The sequence below is a fragment of the Phocoena phocoena genome, chromosome 15, assembly GCF_963924675.1.
Source record: "Phocoena phocoena chromosome 15, mPhoPho1.1, whole genome shotgun sequence".
Taxonomy (NCBI): domain Eukaryota; kingdom Metazoa; phylum Chordata; class Mammalia; order Artiodactyla; family Phocoenidae; genus Phocoena; species Phocoena phocoena.
The window spans coordinates 82,517,774-82,536,131 of record NC_089233.1 but is presented as its reverse complement, the minus strand read 5'-3'; the positions used below and the strand labels follow the sequence as shown (position 1 = coordinate 82,536,131).

Sequence of the window (18,358 nt, the reverse complement as noted above, 5' to 3'; positions counted from 1 at the left end):
CGCCGCGCGGGTCCTGGGTCTACGCGGGCCGCCTTGCTCTGGCCCTTTAAGAGCCCGCCCCCTTCCCCGTCACCCCGCCCCGCGGCCCGGGGAAGGGGTGCGGGGGAACCTCGGCGGGGATTGGCGCAGCGCGCGCCCCCTCCCCGGCCCCCGCGCGGTGGGAACCGGCAGCCCCGTCTAGCGCTGACGTCAGACCGTCTGCCTGCCTCCGACCGCGGTCTCGGAGCGAAACCCGATCTCCTTGGACTTGAATGAGGAGGAGGCGGCGGCGGCGGCGGCGGCGGAGGCGCTCGGCTGGGGGAAGCCAGCAGCGGAGGCTCAGCCCCGGCGGCAGCGCGCGCCCCGGCTGCCAGCCCATTTCCCGGACGCCACCCGCGGGCACTGCCGACGCCCCCGGGGCTGCGGAGGGGCAGCCGTGGGGCGCAGGGGAGCGCGGCCCCGAGCACTGAGTCCCGCGGCGCCCCGGGAACTTGGCGGCGCCCCGAGCCCGGCGAGCCGGGGCGCGCCTTCCCCGCCGCGCGCCTCCTGCATGCGGGGCCCGAGCGCCGGGCGCCGGCCGGAACCCCCCCCGGCCGCCCCCGAGCCCTCTGCGCCCCGCGCCGCGCCGCCGCGCCGTCCATGCACCGCTTGATGGGGGTCAACAGCACCGCCGCCGCCGCCGCCGCCGGGCAGCCCAATGTCTCCTGCACGTGCAACTGCAAACGCTCTTTGTTCCAGAGCATGGAGATCAGTGAGTGACCCCGCGCCCCCCTCCCCGGAGGCCCCGTCAGGCTCGGACCCCGAGTCGAGGCGCAAATGCGGGCGGGGGCCTGGACCGTGCGCGCCCCCTCGGGCTGTGCGCCCCGCGCCCCGGCTGCGCCCGCCGCGCCCGGGGCGCGCCCTCCCGGCTCGCGGCAGCTGGCGGCCGTCCCGGCTTTGTCCCGCGGCGCTGCGAGCCTGGCACGGCCCCCGCTGCCCGCGCCCCGCCCGCCAGGACTCGGACCCGGGGCCGAGCTGCGCAGAGGGCGGCGGGGCGCCCGGCGCGGGAGGGCTGGGGCGGGTGGATCCGTGAAGTTTCCATTTTATTTCCCTAAAGGGCAGTCGCGATGGAGCAATTAGGCCGGCTCTTTATCAACTTTGGATTGGGGGCAGGGGGGTGTCAGGCGTGTGAGACACTGTCTGGCCTGCGCGGTGCCTCGGGCTCCGGGTGTGTGTCTGGAGCGTGCGTGGCTCTGTGGGTCTCGGTCTGTGTGAGTGGGTTTCCGTACGTCTGTGGAGTGTGCGTGTCTGGGTGTCTCGGTCTAGGTCTCGGCGTCCCTCTCTCTGTCGTGTCTGTGTGTCTGGCTCGCGGGCTGCCCCAGGAGTGTGTGTGCCCGAGTGGGTCTCAGGGTCTCTCTGTGTCCGGGTCTGGGTGCCTCTCTTGCGTGTGTGCATCTCTCTGGGGGTCTGGGGACCATTTGTGTCCAGGTGTCTGAATCCAGGGCTCAGCTCTGGCGGGTCTGGCGAACGTGGATCCTGAGTGTGTGTCATTGTGTGATTGTCTGTGTCCCCGACGCACCTATAAATAGCCTCTGTCTGGACAGCTTGGCTCAGTCTAGCTGGGACGGTGGTTACAAATGAGTCAAAGTTTGGGGCTGTCTGTATTTGGGACTGCCTTGCTCTGAAAGGGGGAGGTGGACCAAGGGTGGGGAGGGGAGTGTTTGAAGCTTGGCGCTGACTCGCCCTGTGCTCGGAGAAGTTGAGACAAATAAGCCTGGACGTCCGTCACACATAGCCCACCCAGGTGAACACTGGGGTGGATGGGCATTTGACTGGCACCCCCAGGGGACTGCCTTCTAACCTATACCCCCTCCCCCAGCCTACCCTTTGGAGACCTCTTGTCTCTGAGCTTCGGTGTCCCCTTGGTCTCCCCTAATCTCCCCAGGCGAGGGTGGCACACAGCCCTTCCCTGCTGGGGCCAGCCTTCTTCCATCTGGGACCAGGAGTCCAGGAAAAGCCGCCACCGAGCGAGGGCAGTCACTGGGTGACTCATAAGCCAGTTTCCACAGGCGGCTGCCACAGTTTTCGACCCCTGAGCCTGTACAGTGAGGCGCAAGGGGTAAAAATAACCCATGACCGGCCCTGCTGGGGCAGGCTGGCTGGCGTTGGTGGTGGGTCCTTCCATCTGCCGGTCCCCACTCCCTCCAGTCCTGGAATTGAAAGCCTTGCTCTCCCTCACCACCACCACCACCACCACCACCCCCCCCCACCGCCCCCCCCCCCCCGCAGCTGCCTCTTGCCAGGCCAGCGAGATGCCAGGAGAACCTGCCCAGAGCCAGCGTTTGCGGAATTGAGTTGCATTAAACCAGATTGCTTCCCAAAGGCCCTTTGTGAACTCGGGAGGCTAATGAAATGCAGGAGGATATTATTAAAATATGTTCGCACATGTTTGGAGAGTCTCGCTGGTGCTAAGTGGATTGGTGCTCAAGTACTCTTGGTGCCTCATTTTCCCCCTTCCGTAAAACTGCCTTAGGGAACTCCCCGCACCCCGCTCCACATTGTCAGGTTGAACTTATCCATTATGAGGGCTGAGCGTGGCCGGACATTCTGCTCTTCTTTCTTTGTGTTCAGGACTTTTTAAAAAATTCATTTTTATTTCTGTGCCTTCTTGGGCTAATCAGCCCTGACAATATTTTGGCCGCGACACCGAGAGGCCGTTAAGTCCGATGCCTGTTTTGACCGCTGTGCTTCAGTATCTGAATGGGACCCTTGAGGTTATTAGTGCTCGGAACCCTGGCCCGCTCCAGCTGGCCCTGAGGTGGCCCATTAGTCATCAGGCTCAGTGTATTTTTTACACACGGCCCTCTACTTCCTGGAAGAAAGCCCAGGGCAGGGAGGGAAGCCGTCTTTAGAGCACAGGTATAACATAACAGTTCGTTGCGAGTGCGAATCAGATTTCCCGGAAACAGTCTGATGAGGACTGCTTTAAAGGCCTGGAGTTTCTTTATACAAAAATAAGGAAGGAAGGAGGGAAGGGTAAATTGAAGGGAGAAAAGAAATGGGCAGTGGTCGCTGTGCATTTCTCATGATCTGAGCTGGGGGTTCAAGTAGAACGTTAAAGTTGGATTTGGAGTTGGTCTGCAGGGCAGTGTCCAGGTGGCTCCTCTTTTAGAAAAGAAGAGGTTGCCCTTGGTAGGCCCGTTAAGCCCCCTGGGCCTCAGTTTCCTCATCTGAAAAACGAGACCATGATGGTTGAAATAAAAAACTCTACCGTCTTTCAAGATGAGACCTCTGCTCTCCAAAGTCTGGCTGGAGGCATCAGTGCGGGAAACGGCTTCCTGCCCCTCGAATGGTGCTGGGTCCTTGGTGTGGGTCTTCAGCGGCCCCAAATATCAGACCTGGGCGGACCGTTGGCACACTCGGGGTTCATACCCTCGATTTATAGATGAGGGGAAGTGGCAGGGGAAAGCTTTGTCCCAGGTCCCCAAGCAATGCTAGACTCAGACCCAGGGTTATTTCTCATGGAACGCACACACCATCTTGAAAATGGAACCGGGGCCCCAGAGTAGGTCCACCTTGAACTTGGGGGCTGGAGCAAATCAGCAACATCTCCTTTGCACCTGGAAGAATGGGAACTGGGACGGCCCTGAGGGAGCCAGATACCTGGGATGGTCTTCTCTTTGACAAGACACTGCCACGACTTTCTCTAGGGGCCCCCATCTTTCCTGAGGGTCGAAGGGTGTGGGCTGCTGTCCGATGGGACTTTGCTGTTCTCAGAACTCACCCCACGGAAAAATACACCATTCCGGAAAAGAGCCAGGGTTCTTGGAATGGAAAACAACCAGCTCAAGTGACAGCCCACCGGAGATGACAGCCAGGGAGTTCGATGTGGCAACTTTTGAGGAAAGGATTCCTCTTGGCACACACATTTGCATTTTTCTTGGCATTCTTTGACCTCTTTTCAGTTCTGCTGCATCTCTTAGCAATTACCCCCTGTCTTTCTCCTCCAGCTTCTGCTTGAGACCGTTGGGGGCAGACAGATGCTAACTGTGCTTTCTGGACAGAGCGAATTGTAGGGCCAGACAGCTGTTGGCTCTCGTGGCAGCATTTCTGGAGGGTCCTGGGAGGTGCCCCTGCCCTGGCTGCGCCCTGCACCTCTGCAGACAGTGTCTATGGTGGTGGCTTGGTTTTTTAACACAACCGGAGCCACTGAGCCTCGGATTCCTCTTCTCCGACCTCTCCTCCGATTCCAAACAAATGTCCCCACACGCTAGAGACTCAGAAACTCATAGGAACCCAACTTTCTGGTGGCTTGTCTGGCACATGGGCGGTGCATGTGTAACACTGGAATCCAGGGTATGTCACCCTTAGCACTAGGACGCCTGGGCCAGATAAGTCCCTGCTGGGAGGGAAGGGAAGGTTGTCTTGTGTGTTGGCTGTTTAGCAGCATCCCCGCCTCTACCCTCTAGGTGTCAGGAACAGGGTTGTACTCCCCCCAGCAAGTTGCAACAACCAAAAATGTCTCCAGACTTTGCCAGATGCCCTCTGAGGGGCGCATTGTCCCTGGTTGAGAACCACCGTTTTAATCAGTTACTGGTTTTTCCAAGGGGGCTGGAGGGGGCGGGAGGGCAGATCTCAGTGGAGAGAAGACGATCCTCAGTCCCTTTCCAAAATCAGTCCCTGTAATCGCCCAAGGTGACACCTGCCACTCATCCACTTAGCCTTTATTGAGCGCCTCTTGTGTGCCATGCAGGGAGGATTGGGGCTCCTTCTTGATGAAATTTCCGGGTTTCGCCTTGGATTTGCGTTTATTAGGAGGAAAGACTCGGGCACCCTTGAAAGCTGATATTTCAGGTTTCTGGTTAAACTCTGGACGTCCAGCCGGCACCAGCTTTTACCCCTGTGGACCCTCTCACCTGGGACTTTTAACGCACATGTTTTCTGACTGTCCGGGTTTTAGGTTGAGGTGCCGTAGGAGGCTGAGTTTTGACTGGATCTCAGGTCGGGCCGTTGGCCACAGCTTCCCAGGAAGTCTGGGTTAAGCCAGCTACACCTCCCAGCACGTCCTGCGGGCAGGGGTGAGCTTAGTGTTTGTCAAGACACAGAATAACTAATGGCTTCTGTGCACACACGCATACACAGGCACACACATGCGTGTGCACACACACCCAGGCCAACACACACGCACGTGTGGGCTCACACACTCGCTGCTACCCCTTTCTACCTTTCCGGCCAGCTTCACTCGAGGTTGGGAATGGTTACAGCTTCTTCTGGGCGTGTGAGACAAATACAGAGGAAAAAAGTGCACACACACGTACTTTCTCCCCTATAAGTTGTGCAAATGTATGCACTCTCCCTTTGAAAGAGAGGGAGGGAGATGGAGCTGTGTGTGAGGCTGCCTGGGAGAGGAGGCTGGCGGGGTGGGATGGCGGGGGCTGCTTAATTTCGGGACAAGGTGAGATGCACTTGAGCCCCAGTAACCCCAGAGCGGCCAGCTCAGGTGTGCCCAGGTACCACCTCCACGTACCTGCCCCACCTCATCTCAGGGTTTTTAAACGTCCATGGTTTGGTCAATTGTTAAAACATAAGGAAGTGTTGGAGAGGAGGACACGGGGCGGGGTCGGGGGGGGGCGCCCAAGCCAGAGGGCCCGCGTGGCCTTGTCTCCAGGTGTCATCACCCGGAGAGAGGTTGGCAGGCAGCTTGGCACCTGGGGTCCCGCGCGAAGAGAAAGAGCTCTGACGCACCGAGTCTTGGAGACTGTACTCCTGCCAGCCTTGGGCTCCTGTATGGCACACGTGCTGAGGAGATCAAGGCCGAGGACACATTCTGTGCTTTTTAAAAGGTGTCGCGTGCGTGCCTGCATGTGTGCGTGTGAAGATGCTTGGCTAGGGGTGGGGCTGGGTGCCACAGGTGCCACGTGCCCCCTCCTCTTGGTGTGCCTGAGGAGCAGAGGGGATGCACCCCACTGCCCCGGGCCTCCCAGAGGCCAGCAGAGCACGGCTCAGGGTGGCAAACTCAGTGTCCTCTGTTTCGGAGCGGGGAGCTGCAGAGAACGGCGGACGGAAGTCCTGCCTAAAGGGACCACTGCCACTGGGCTCACCGTTGTCACGTGGGCCCTGTGAGGCCAGATCGCTCAGGACCTGGACAGCTAGGTTTTGCTGTAAAACTCCTGGATTTTAAGGACTGACAATTCCTTCTTTTCTCACCTGCTCGCAGGTCCTCTCTCTCCCGAGGGCTGAAGTGGGTTAAGAGTGTGACCCAGGGCCAGAGGGATGGAAGCTCTGCCCCGACTCCCGGACTTGCTGGCTGTGTCACCTTTCACTGTCACTTGGCCCATCTGTAGGTCTAGGTGACAGCAGCTCCGGTGTGCTGGGGTGTTGGGAGGATTCAAAGATGATTCTCGGGGAGTGTGGCCTGGCGTGTGCACGGCTCTGCGTTCGTGGGAGTCGGTGGTGACAGTGCGGTGAACTAGACCCGATGACCCACTTGTCCTGTCCCCTAGCGGTCACACTCTGGCACTCTGCCTTTTGAGAAGGACTTCAGAAGAGGGTTCCTCCACCCTGGGGCTGGGGTGCCGGCACTGGTTGGGGATGTTGGAACGAACAGGCCCATGTGGGTACCATGACCTTGAAAGTGGAGGTAATTGAATATTTGTGTGATTTTCCTTGTCCCTGGTTGGCAAACCTCCAGCAGGTCCACCCTTGGCCCAGGAAGGCCCAGACATCTCTTAGGGTCCCCCGCTGGGTCACTGGAATCCAGAGCCCGCTTTGGGGGCAGAGACTGGGCTCTGGGGGTGGAGGGTATGTGGCCATGAAGAAGCACCACCCTGACACCAGGTACCCCACAGGGTCCATTCCTAAGACAGTTGGGAGCACACAGCCCAGAAACTCCAAATGGTTTGAGGCTCTCACTTTGAAAATTCATTTCCATTTTGAACAAGTGAGGGTGCAGGGGTGGAGGGTGAGCCATCAAAAAGAGACCGTGATCTTTTCTTCCCCGGTGGGTTTCACTTCTCCACCTCTGAGCACCCGCGTCTTCGCTCCTGCCCTTCCACCTCCCCAGGTGGGCTATACCCTCCATGAAGTCACGTCGACTTCACTTTCCTTTGGGTGGCAGCACAAAGCCAAACCCTGACATGGCAGGGTCTTGCCAGGGCCTTGTCAGGCACCGGTAGAGGTGTCTGTCACCAAGCCGGGAAAGGTCCCAGAATGGCTTGCCGAGAGGAGCAGGGGCTTCAGCACCCTGGGATGGGTTGAGAAAGGTTTGGGGGCATCCCCAGGCTTTCCAGGAGCCACAGAACAGCTTCTGTCTCCTGTTTCCAGGGTGACTGATGGGTTTTTGTTTCCACTCGCTTTCCTAGTTGGATATGAAGAGCTTATTATGTGCCAGGTACTAGTGACGCATTTTTCTCAATCTTCAAAACAACTCTGTGAGAGCGCTGTTGCTATCACCAATTTGCAGATGCAAAAACGGGATCAGAGAGGGTAAGACACTTGCTCCGGGTCACACAGCCAGGAACTGATGCTCTGTTGGGATTCAAACCTCAGCTCCCTGAGCCCACAGCCCATGCTCCCGTGATTTCTTCCCCATGACACCACACCGACTCCCATTCATCAGGGAAAAAGAAATCTCAGAGCACGCAGTCGGACAGCACGCTGGCTGACTTTCATTGGAAAGGTCTCCCCCAAACATGTGTCCCGCATCAGGCTGTCTCTGTCTCCTGCTCCTTCCTGCACCCCCAGACCACCACCATCCGATCCTGTGGCAGGGGCTTGCTAAGTGGCCCAGGGCTGTTCCTGGAGGGACCATAGCTTAGCTTTCCTAGGATTTCCAGGCCGTCCGGGGTCTGAGCACTGCCAGCCTTCTGGCCAGGGTGAGATGATGAAGATCTAGACTTTACGGGGGGCCTACGTGGGGCAGAGCGTCCCGTAGGTGCTGAGTAATTCAGCACTTCATCCTGCACCGCGGGCGCTGTTCCAAGTGCTGCTTTGGGCACCGCAGAACATCAGGGGACAGCTACACAGATAAACCTACCCTCCAAGGGCTGCCGTTCTAGTAAGGACAGGGACAAGAAAATGAGTTCATTTCGGGGAGGAGGGCTGAGAGGAAACCGAAACAGGGGCAACCTCAAAGCGTCTTTCGGGGAGGCCCCCCGGGCTCCCAGACTGGTCACTGTGTTTGGGCTCCAAGAGCACCCTGTGGGTCTCTTTCCAGACCTATCACGTGGTATTGAATGTTGTGTAATGAGTTGTGTCATCTCTCTTCCCTCTGGTCGCTGAGAGGTTGGGGTCCATTTTGTTCGTTATATCCCCGAGCCTGGTTGGTACCTTGTGTATGAGGGGGGAAGGAAGGGTGCAGGGCGGGCCGGCAGGCTCCTAGAAGATTCCAGGCAGGACAGGAGGTGGTCAGGATATAGACTTGGAAAACCATCCTTTTGGGGATCCCTCCTAAGCTTCCCCGCTTGCCCCTCTGCAAAACAGAGGGGAGATTAACACCTGCTTCATAGCTTGTCAAGACAACTGCCCAGCAATGAAAAGCACCTCGGGCACAAAACATTTTGAATGCTCCAGTGACGTTTCCACTGTTTGGGGCAGGAAGCTGTGCCTCAGCCCTCTCCCCACCTCTCCCTCGGGGGGCAGGTACCGAAACCCACGCAGAAAGGGGTCTCTCAGCGTCACTTTAGTGCCACTAAGAGCTTAGAAATGACACAGGTGCATCGCCGGGCCTGCCCCTCGCCCCCAAAAGGGGGATTTCTAGGGCGATTCTTTTCTGCACACAGCTGTTTCAGACTTGGAGGGTTTTTTGATCGCTCTATCCATTTGTCACCCCAGTGGAGCTGGCGTCTGCTCGGATGTGACAGCGAGACCCACAGGTTGCAAGGAGTTACGCAGCTACTGTGACTCACCGTCCGAGGTAACCAGGTGGCGATCGGATCTTCTTGACGGTCCGCAAAGTCCGATATGTATTTGTTTTTCACCGGAGTGGGAGGGGGGAGGAAGGGGGTGGTCACTTGGCTTAGAATCGGTGCATTCTCTGCAATGCACTTGTAGGATGTTGAAAGCATTGGGAAATGTGGAGTCTGATTTTCTTTACCTTCAGATGTATTTTAACTATAGTCATTTATTATTGTATTCGGTGAATTTGGGAAGTGGTTCTCCTGGCAGAAAAGAGAGTTTTAATTATTTGGTAACAAGTGTAAAATCCCAGGGGCTCTGGGATCTGAATGTTGTGGGTAAAGTTCGCTTCTGTCTTCCTTGAGCCACAGCTATTAAAGTTACACTGTCCTCTGGAAGCGTCTCCTGGTGCCCCATGCCCGGCACCAGCGCTGGGCTCCCCGGGGCTGGACAGATACACCTCAAACCACTGAACAGTGAGTTCAGGACACCAACTTGCCTTTGATGTTTGGAGAAACGGTCCCATTATCTTCTACCCCTAATATGGACTTCGGTGGTGATGGGGCTGGGGGCAGCTGTGCCAGGTTCTACTTAGGATGCGTACAACTTTTGCATGATCTTGGCACAGAGTAGATGTTCAGTAAACAATGAAGCAGTGAGTGAAAGAGTGGATTTATGGTGTTCCTTCGTCACCCCCGTGGCTGCTGGGAGCAGACACGGAGGTTCTGTAACTGCCGGCATTTGATCTGTCACCTTCTATCATCGCTGTCACGCTTCAGGGATAGGAGAGTCTCTGTAGGTCCTTCAGGTCTGCAGGAGCTGATGTTTCTATCCCCGGCTTTGCGGTTGCAGGCACAAGTGACAGATCCAGCTGTGGATCTGTGTGGGTGTCAGTGGTTAAGAATACAGAAATATGTGCTTTAATATGTAAAACCGCATATCATTGGGTATAAAAAATACATACATATATAGACTTATATTTATAATATAAAATATGCAGAATATTTTAAGACGTGTGCGTTCCACCCAAGGCTAGGAGACTTCCCTGAGGTCCCCCGACTGGAGGCCACAGCGGGAACCACACCCCCTGCAGGTGTGCTTTGCCCTGGGCTCCCCCAAGGCGGTAAAACCAGGGTTCCCAGGCTCTGTCCTCAGAAGCAATAGAAACGAAAAGCTCAGTCAGTTTTCCTGCACATTTTGGGCAAAGCAAACTGCCCTTTTTCCCCAAAGAGGTTTTTTCAGTCCCGCTGGTCTTGGGTACCTGGTGGCTGACTACTCATCTAAAGTAGATTCCGCAGGACGGCCCCGTCACTCCCCTTGCCTTGCTTTGCCTGAGAGGGTCCGGGCAGCTGCTGGTAAGTGGGGCTGCCCTAGAGCGTCAGCCAGGCGTGAGCTCCGTTTTGTTCTCGCTTATGTCACTTTGCCCACCAGGGTCAGACATTCCTGACGGGGGTGCTTTCAGACTGTGCTAAAGCTGCCCTATAGTGTTCGAATGCCTGGCCAACAGCGTCAACCCAAGCCCTGTGGGGTGATTCGTCCCAGAGGCCACATTTACATTGGGGGGGCTCAGAATTTGCACGTGGCCCTAGCAAGCGCTATTTCTCCATCTGCCTAAGCTTTATAGCAGGTAGAGTAGCTCTGCTCTGATATCCCTCCAGTGGACGTCAGTTGAGAGATGGTGGAAGAGTCTGGTGGTTGTAGATAATGTATTTCAAAATCCCGATCACAGAAGGGAGAATCTGTATGGTCTATTATAGTTGCTGCACTTCAAGAATAAAAAATAAAAGTCAATACCAAGACGTTTAGTAAAACTAAGTGCGTACATGCGTACTTCCTTTACCCAGCTCACGTGGCTACACAGAAAGGCTTCATCAAGGTCTTAAATAACCCTCCAGAAGAAAGTAGAAAGTGAAGGAGGCAGGGAGGGTCCATTCAGCCTGGGGAGCCCTGCAGGAATTTGGTATCTGCCCCTGCCCCAGTTTGCGAATTCCCAAGTCTGAGAATTCAGGCTGAGGTCCTGTAGCTGGTCACGGGTCTAATCGCCTTCCTGAAAATAATTTAGTCGGTAATAATTCTGTAAACCTATGAATCAACTTTGCGCAAACACCCTGAGTAATTTCTTTGTTCTTTTCTTTCTACTTTGTAAATTGGTGTCTGTAAAAGCCAAAGGTTTGGTCTTGTGGAAGGCATGATTCATTTATTGGTGTCTGTGCTGCCCCGTTATCGTCCAGTCATTTCAGAACCCAGTCGCGGTGAGCCGGGAATGATTCATACGGGGCAGAGTTGAGCAGCCGATGGGGGTCACAGCCACAGGGGAAACAATTTTTTCTAATCTGTTTATGGTACGGGAGAAAGAGGTGGCTGCCTCGAGATGATGGAAAGGGTGTCAATTACATCGGTGAGTATAGCCGATGACATGACACCGACCAGCCCTTTGAACACCCCTCCATTTGCTGCTGTTGATCGTCCTGATGGACCACAGCTAAATGCACTCCTATCTCGGGTGTATCTCTCCTGTGTTTTGTGGATCCCAATCTCTGAAGCAGGCTGACATCTAGGGACACCCCCAGGCAAACCTAGAGCAGACTTTCAACCCAAAAGCCACAAATGCAGAGAACGTTGCCTTTTAAAAAAGTCTATCCACGAGGTTCACCACGGGGTAGTTCAGATATCCAGGCTTAAGGGTCAGGGACCACTCCCGTCCCCCCTCTCACTTCTCTAACAAGGACAGTTATTAGATGTTTGCAGTTGTCAGGTCTCTGCATTAATCTGTAGCGTGTGAGGACTTACACGTGGAGCTGCTAATTTTGTCTAATTTTATTAGTTACTTTTCGCCCTAAATAAAATGGTCACCATCCTCCCATCTAGAGGGTAATTAGAGTCGCCTGCGACATGGCGCGGAGGTGCAATTATGAGTCCAACTTCCAATCATCCACGTGGATCTGGGCCCTGCCTGCAAGTGCATAACCCAGAAGTTGCTTATGTTTAGTTAAGGACTATTTCTTCCTGTGGCCATTTCTCTTCCGAAGTCTCCTTGTCTGGTTGATTCTCCATCTGTGTGACTTGCTCCACTGTATCCTGTCCTCCGCATCACTGAATAAGGTCCTGGCTCGGGTATCTGTGGATCCCCAGCTCCTATAACTCTTTAGTTAGAGGAGAATTTAGCTGGTACTTATGGAGCCACTTTGTGACTTTCAAAGTGTGGATCAGGGATGAGTGCATGGCATCTGAGCCAGCACTCCCCTTGCTGCCCGTGACAGACACTGCTAATCGATCCCAGCATGGGACAGTGGCAAGGGCTGCAGAACTCCTGGAAGGGGAGGGACTGCTCCTGCATGCAGCCACCGCGACTCCCCATCTGCTCGTCATGTCACATGGAGGCCCTTGGGCCGCCTGACAAGTCCGGGACAGTCCCTACTATGAGTTCTTAAGGCTGTGCCACCACTTTGATAGGACCCAGGCCCCGGCTTCAGCTGTCAGGCCTGGGTCCCTCCCAATCCTCTGGGCTCATTCATGGGGAGATCTGGAGTAAGCCCCCTACCCATGTTACTCTCAGCCCCCCAATATTATTACTTCATTTGTCTTTCTTTAAAATCAGGGTCACCAACTCAAATGTCACAGAAGCCTCCATTCTTACCTGGGATGCATGTTGTGGCGTTCTTTTGCAGTCTAGTGAAAATGAGCTCTGAACCCTCTCCTGGAATAGACCCAAGTGAGTGGGGGTGGGCTTCAGGAAGAAGAGGAAGAAAGGAGAGGAGCTGGGCAGTCAGTATTCGGGCAGTGAGCCCCCAGTGTCCAGCAACTTTGTTTCCTTGATGATTGCCTTAGTGGCACTGTGGCTTTTCGAACCCCAGCCATTCCCGCCAACAGTCACAGACGCTCACCAAGCACCGTGTACGCCCTCGGGGCAACCCCGTTGGCACAGGAGGAAGCGGAGCTAAGGCATGTGCCAGGGGGCGGAGATCACCAGCCAGGAGCAGAGCAGGATTTGAACTTGGGCTGCGGGACTCCAAAGTCTGTGCTTTGCCCGCCGTCCCCCCAGCTTCAGAACCGCCTGTCGCCCGTGTAAGGCTGTGGCCGACTCCAGGCCTCTCCGCCTTTGCCCTCGGGCTTTTGCAGCTGGGCCTGCGTCCCGCTCATCCCTCCTGCACACGCTCCCCTTCTTGGAATGGTCACCGGCGACGATCCCGGGGCTCCGTGCCAGCGAGAGCAGGAATCTGTCCCGTGTCGGGTTGCAGCTGACGGGAGAAAAGGGTCATGGTGACCTGTGGGGCGCTGGGCAGGGCCTGGGCTCCCCAAGAAGGGTGCCTCGGGAGAGGGCGCGAGGAGAGGGTCCAGAGAGCGTTAGGACTGAGGTCCCTTTCCAGCCTCCTTCTCAACAGCCTTTCTCCATCCTGCTGGACATGGAAGCCCTGGGGGGTCTGCAACCCTGACCCTCAGGCACACCCCAGGGCAGGAGTGGGGCTTCTTAAAGCTCCCCGGCTAATTTCCAGGGTGCGGCTGTGGTTAAGCCCCACTGGGCTGGCCCCCACCCCGTGCCTACAGATGGAGAAACTGAGATTCAGTCGAGGGAAAGGAAATCCGGGCTAGTTTTCAACCTGGAGCCTTTCTGTGGCTAATCAGAGCGCTGCCACTAATAACGTCGTCATTGTAAGGACAGCAGGCTGGCGGGACTCAGTGTGAGCCAGGCCGGAGCTCACACTTGCACGCGTCACTCTGAGCTGGGCAGCAGGACCGCGGGGCCCGTGAGCCCTGGCGTCGGCCTCATCTTCCAGCACCCGTCCTGTCCTTCCAGGCCAGGTGCTCCAGCAGCCGAGCGACCCCTGAGGCCTCTGCCAGCTGCGGTGCAGGGGAAGGCCTGGGGTCTGGTGGGTGGAGTGGCGGCCCAGGGCCTGTAAGTTACCGTCTAGTTCAGGGGATGGTAGGGGCACCCGGTTTCACCAGGATCAGGCTGGGCACCTAGCATCCTGGCTTCCTCTTCTGCCCCCTGTGGCTGCCGGACACGCCTTTGACCCACCCTTCAGCGCGAGCTGCCCCTACCTTTGCCTTCTGGGTTCTTGGCTACCAACGTGTGGCTTTCTGCTTCACCAGGGGTGGCACGTCTCTTCTTGAAGGGTATCTTTCCCAGGGGGTGGAAGGGAGAATCACGCAGAGGCGGGAACAGGGCACTGGTGGGCTTGCAGTTGAAGGCGGAATGTTCCAGACACAAGAATTTTTCATCACGGAAGCCCCCGATGAGCCCTGCTCATACCTCTCCCCCTACCATTTCTTTCCTTCCCCTCCCTTCTTAATTTTGTTCTCTGTACAACGGGCTTAATTGAACCCTGAGGCTCTTGTGGGAAGGAAGGCGCTGCAAAGACCCAGTCAGACCTCACCGACTGTCCCTTCCCTTCCCTTCAGTTGTTCAACTTCCTCTTGGGACCTGCACTTCCCCTGCCGTGACGTGTCTGTTGAGGGATAATTCATAGACAGAAAGTGCACAGACGTAAGGGTGCACTGTGATGAGGTTTGGCACGTGTCTGTGCATGTTACAGGTGCCCAGATGGAGACGAGGGACCTTCCGTCTCAGCACCCGGCCCCCTGCCCCACCCTGCCCCTCACCGAGGCAGTCACTGCAGATTCAATCACAGAATCTCAGAGATTAAATTTTCTGAGTGGAGAACTTTGCGTAAATGGAGTCACACTGTATGTTCAGTCTTTTTTTTTACTTTTTATTTATTTATTTTTTTTGCGGTACGCAAGCCTCTCACTGCTGTGGCCCCTCCCCCTGTGGAGCACAGGCTCCGGACGCACGCGCAGGCTCAGCGGCCATGGCTCACGGGCCCAGCCGCTCCGCGGCACGTGGGATCTTCCCAGACCGGGGCACGAACCCGCGTCCCCTGCATCGGCGGGCGGACTCTCAACCACTGCGCCACCACGGAAGCCCTGTTCACTCTTTTTGTTTGGCTTCTTTCACTCAGCCTCCTGACTTTGAGATCCATCCGTGTTGTGTGTCTCAGTAGTGATTCCTTTTTATTTCTGAGCGGCATTCAGTTGTGTGGATGAACCACAGGGCTGCCACTCAAACAGGGAAAAGCCCCGTAAAAGGGTCATGTGGACCCAGAGGAATGACTCTCTAAGGGTGGAATTCCAGGCGCCTTCGTGGGGAAGAGCTTTTATAACCTGAATCTGAGCCCCATAAACGGGCACTTGGGGCCTGGGCATCTGTCCAGCCCTAGCCAGGGAGACTCAGGGTGGTGGCAGAGGCTTTGGAAACTCAGCAGGCTACACCACTGCCGCCACCTGGCACGGCCCCGCCAGCCACAGATGCCAGCCCGCCAGCCCGCCTCACCTGGCCCGCATTCCTTTGCAGGGAATGAGGATGTGGGTGACCCCAGACAGGTATGAATCATGTCTGGGGGAGGTGGTTACTCAAGCAGAGAGCACCCAGGCTGAGTTGCTGACGGCTGATGGCTGACGGATGGCTTGGACCTCGGGATGGAGCTGTATGTCCTGGGGGTTGGGGCGTGCCTCACTGGAGAGTGTGCAGCTGGCAGACGGGGTCCCCGACACTGGGACTCGAGCATTTCCTGAAGAAGAAAAGGATACCCGCAGAATGGCTTCAGAGGCCAAGTGCCAGTTCAGAAACATGGCTGTGTTACTTACCAGCTTTGTGGCCGCCAGGCCTCAGTTCTTCGCCTGTAAAATGGGGATGTTAGTAAGCGTTCTGAATTTTGGGGGCTGTACGTGACAACACATAGCTCACTCCAGGCATTTAGTGAATGCCAGGCACCATGCTACATGCAGTTTTGCAGGAGCTGCCGTTACTAGATCTGTTTTTCAGACGGTCAGGCTGAGGCTCAGAGGACAGAAGTCACTTGCCCAGCGGCACACGAAGATAATTGGCCGAGCTGGATCTGGAACCCCTTGACACCACTTGGGTCATAAGCACCTGACCTGGTACGGTCAAAGAAATCAGCAGACCCAAAGCAAACTGGCAGCCCGTGAGAAAATTTTAGATGGCATGCGGACGGGTATTTCATATTTAATAGTTATAGTCTTAGGCTAACGTACGTTAAATGTAAATAAGGAAGAACGGAGCAAGCAAAGACAGCGCATCATTGACTTCATGAGTGTTGTTTAAAACAAGGCTAAGTAGTAAAACTCGGTCGATCGAGTATTTATTTTTCTTAAATATCAAGGAGTTTAAGTTCCTTTAACGGGGTATTTGGAAATGGCAAAGGTCAGGAAGGCTGGTTGACGTGATGTTTAAGATGCGCGCCCCGAGGAGTCCTCGGGGGTCTTTAATAAGCAATTACAGACTCACGGCACCTCCTGCAGAGTTGCAGCACTTTGCTCTTTGCCCCTCTAAGGTCACCCGGCCGTTTGAAGGTCGGGGTCAACTCAGTTCTAATGAGATCTAGGTCACGGGGTCGCGTCATGGGCGGGAACCCGAGGGGAAGGTTCATGGGTAGAGTTATGGATGGAGGGGAAACTCTCATCCTTCCCCCAGACAGACAGCTCCGAGCAGCTTCCGGCAGGTGACGGGCTCCAGCTTTATCCTCAGGAAGGTGCTAGTGGGGAGAAGCAAACCCATTGCCCCACCAGATCTCAGGGCCGTGGTTTGCACAAGAGTGCCCTGGGGCCGGGGTGTCCACGACCTGCCCCGCACAGCTGTGTGTCATCCGGATCTCGGTGTGTGTTTGAATCAAGATTTCTACGTTCTTTCTTTGTAATGGGAAAAATCTCCTTAACTTAATTGCCCCGCACTGCCTGAAATGATTGGATGTTTTGCAGAATAGACCTGTGATCTATGACGTAGCCTGCTAATGCACCTTTTCGGCTCTGGGGAGAGGGAGACACAGTGGGAAGAAAGGGAAGCGCAGGGCCCGGTGGGTCCAGCTCCGGCCGGGGCCTCGCGGGGGGTGTGGGCTCCTGCCCTCTGGCTGAGATGCCCCCAGCATCACCTGGTCGCTGCTGGGACATGTCCCGTCGTTGGGGGAAGCTCTGCCACCTGCCTGGCTTGGGGTTTGGCAGAGCTGTGCTTATTTCTCCTATTTTCCGAACAGTTTGCATGTGGAAATCCCCTAGCGGTCCAGTGGTTAAGACTCTGCGCTTCCACTGCAGGAGGCGTGGGTTCCATCCCTGGTCGGGGAACCAAGATCCCGCCTTGCCACGTGTTGCGGCCAAAAAAATAGAAAAAAATCAATCAATCAATCAGTGTTAAAAAAAGAAAAAAAACAGTTTGCATGTGACAGACGGTGGCGGGAGCTGTTTGAAGACCCCGCGTGAGACTAGAATTGAGCCTCTTAGTGGTGTCAAGGCTCCCTGGGGGCCCGACCCCGTGAGGCTGCTCTAGCTGGGGTGTGAGCTAGGCTTCTTCCCAAAGAGCCCCTGACTCGGAGACCTTCCCGCACCCGGACCCCAGGTCTCAGACCCTGGGCCTGGGTCTGGTCCTAAAGAACTGAGAGGAAAGGGCAAACAGGTGGCTCCTTGAACCCACTGACCCTACCCGTGGGGCAGCGGAGAGCACACGGCCCTGGTCCCTGCCCTCCCTGCTCATCTGGGGCCCGCCTCGTCCCTGACTACCTGTCTAGGAATTTTTATTGCAGCCCACAGAGGCATTGCAGCTTGGCTGGAATGTGAAAGATCCTGGTGTGCGGCGGGCATCCGTCGGTCCTGGCCCCTGGGCGGGAATGCAGGGGCAGAGGCACCCGGCCTGCTCACAGGTGAGCATGGCCGGCGTGGTACCGCTGCTTCGGGCCCCATCTGGCCTTTGTGCTGCCTCTTTGGGCCCTGATTCCCCTCTGGGTACATTTTGCTTTGACCATTTCCCCCGAGACCTCAAACCACAGCAAGGACTAAATCAACAGTTGGTTGCAGCACTTAGGCAGCCCCACCGTGTCCCCAGGAACGCGGCCCGGGACTCTCCCTGTGATGTGGGATCCTCCCGGCGCCCCCGGCAGGCAGGACGAAGATCATTAGTCCCCGTGTACAGACGCACACGTGCTGAGGTCGAGAGGGCGCCGGGCTTTGGGCTCGTGGCTGCCGAGGGGCAGGGCCGGGACCTGAATCCCAGCAGCGTGGCTTCAGCTCCGCTTATGTATCCGTGTGGGCTACGGGCTCGGCCAAGGATCTCATCAACCTTGCAGGTCAGCAGTAGGAAGGAGGGATGGTGGCCTGGGGTTCCCAGAGCTCTGCCTTTTCCCTCCACCCTGGAGGGTGTCCAGGTGAGGCGGCAGCGGACAGAGGGGCCCCAGCCTCCAGGCTTCCGCAGGCCACCCTGCCAGTGGGTGCCGAGCTAGCGGTGCCAGCCGGCGTGGCAGAGCCGTCCTGCCTCTGCTCCATCTGGCAGCCTCAGCCCTCGAGGAATTCCTCCTGCGGCCAGGAGTGGCCATGTCATCCCCTGCCGGCCACAAGCCAGGTGGAGACCGGGCTTCCCTGAAGGAGCAGAGGAGGGGGCTTCTGGGGGGCAGGACCCTTTCTCCTGGCTGCCCCGTGGCTATCCGCCCCGCCCCCATGATTC

General features: G+C 56.6%; 1 protein-coding gene across 1 annotated transcript in view; it reads left to right on the top strand.

Moving 5' to 3' along the window:
* Positions 1-477: 477 nt before the first annotated feature.
* The window catches only part of PMEPA1 (prostate transmembrane protein, androgen induced 1), a 54,068-nt gene continuing 36,187 nt past the window's right edge, over positions 478-18,358 (top strand). The window contains exon 1 of the mRNA XM_065892663.1: positions 478-730. Within this exon, the coding sequence (XP_065748735.1) occupies positions 619-730 (112 nt within the window). The 5' untranslated portion in view covers positions 478-618. The remainder of the gene's footprint in view (positions 731-18,358) is intronic.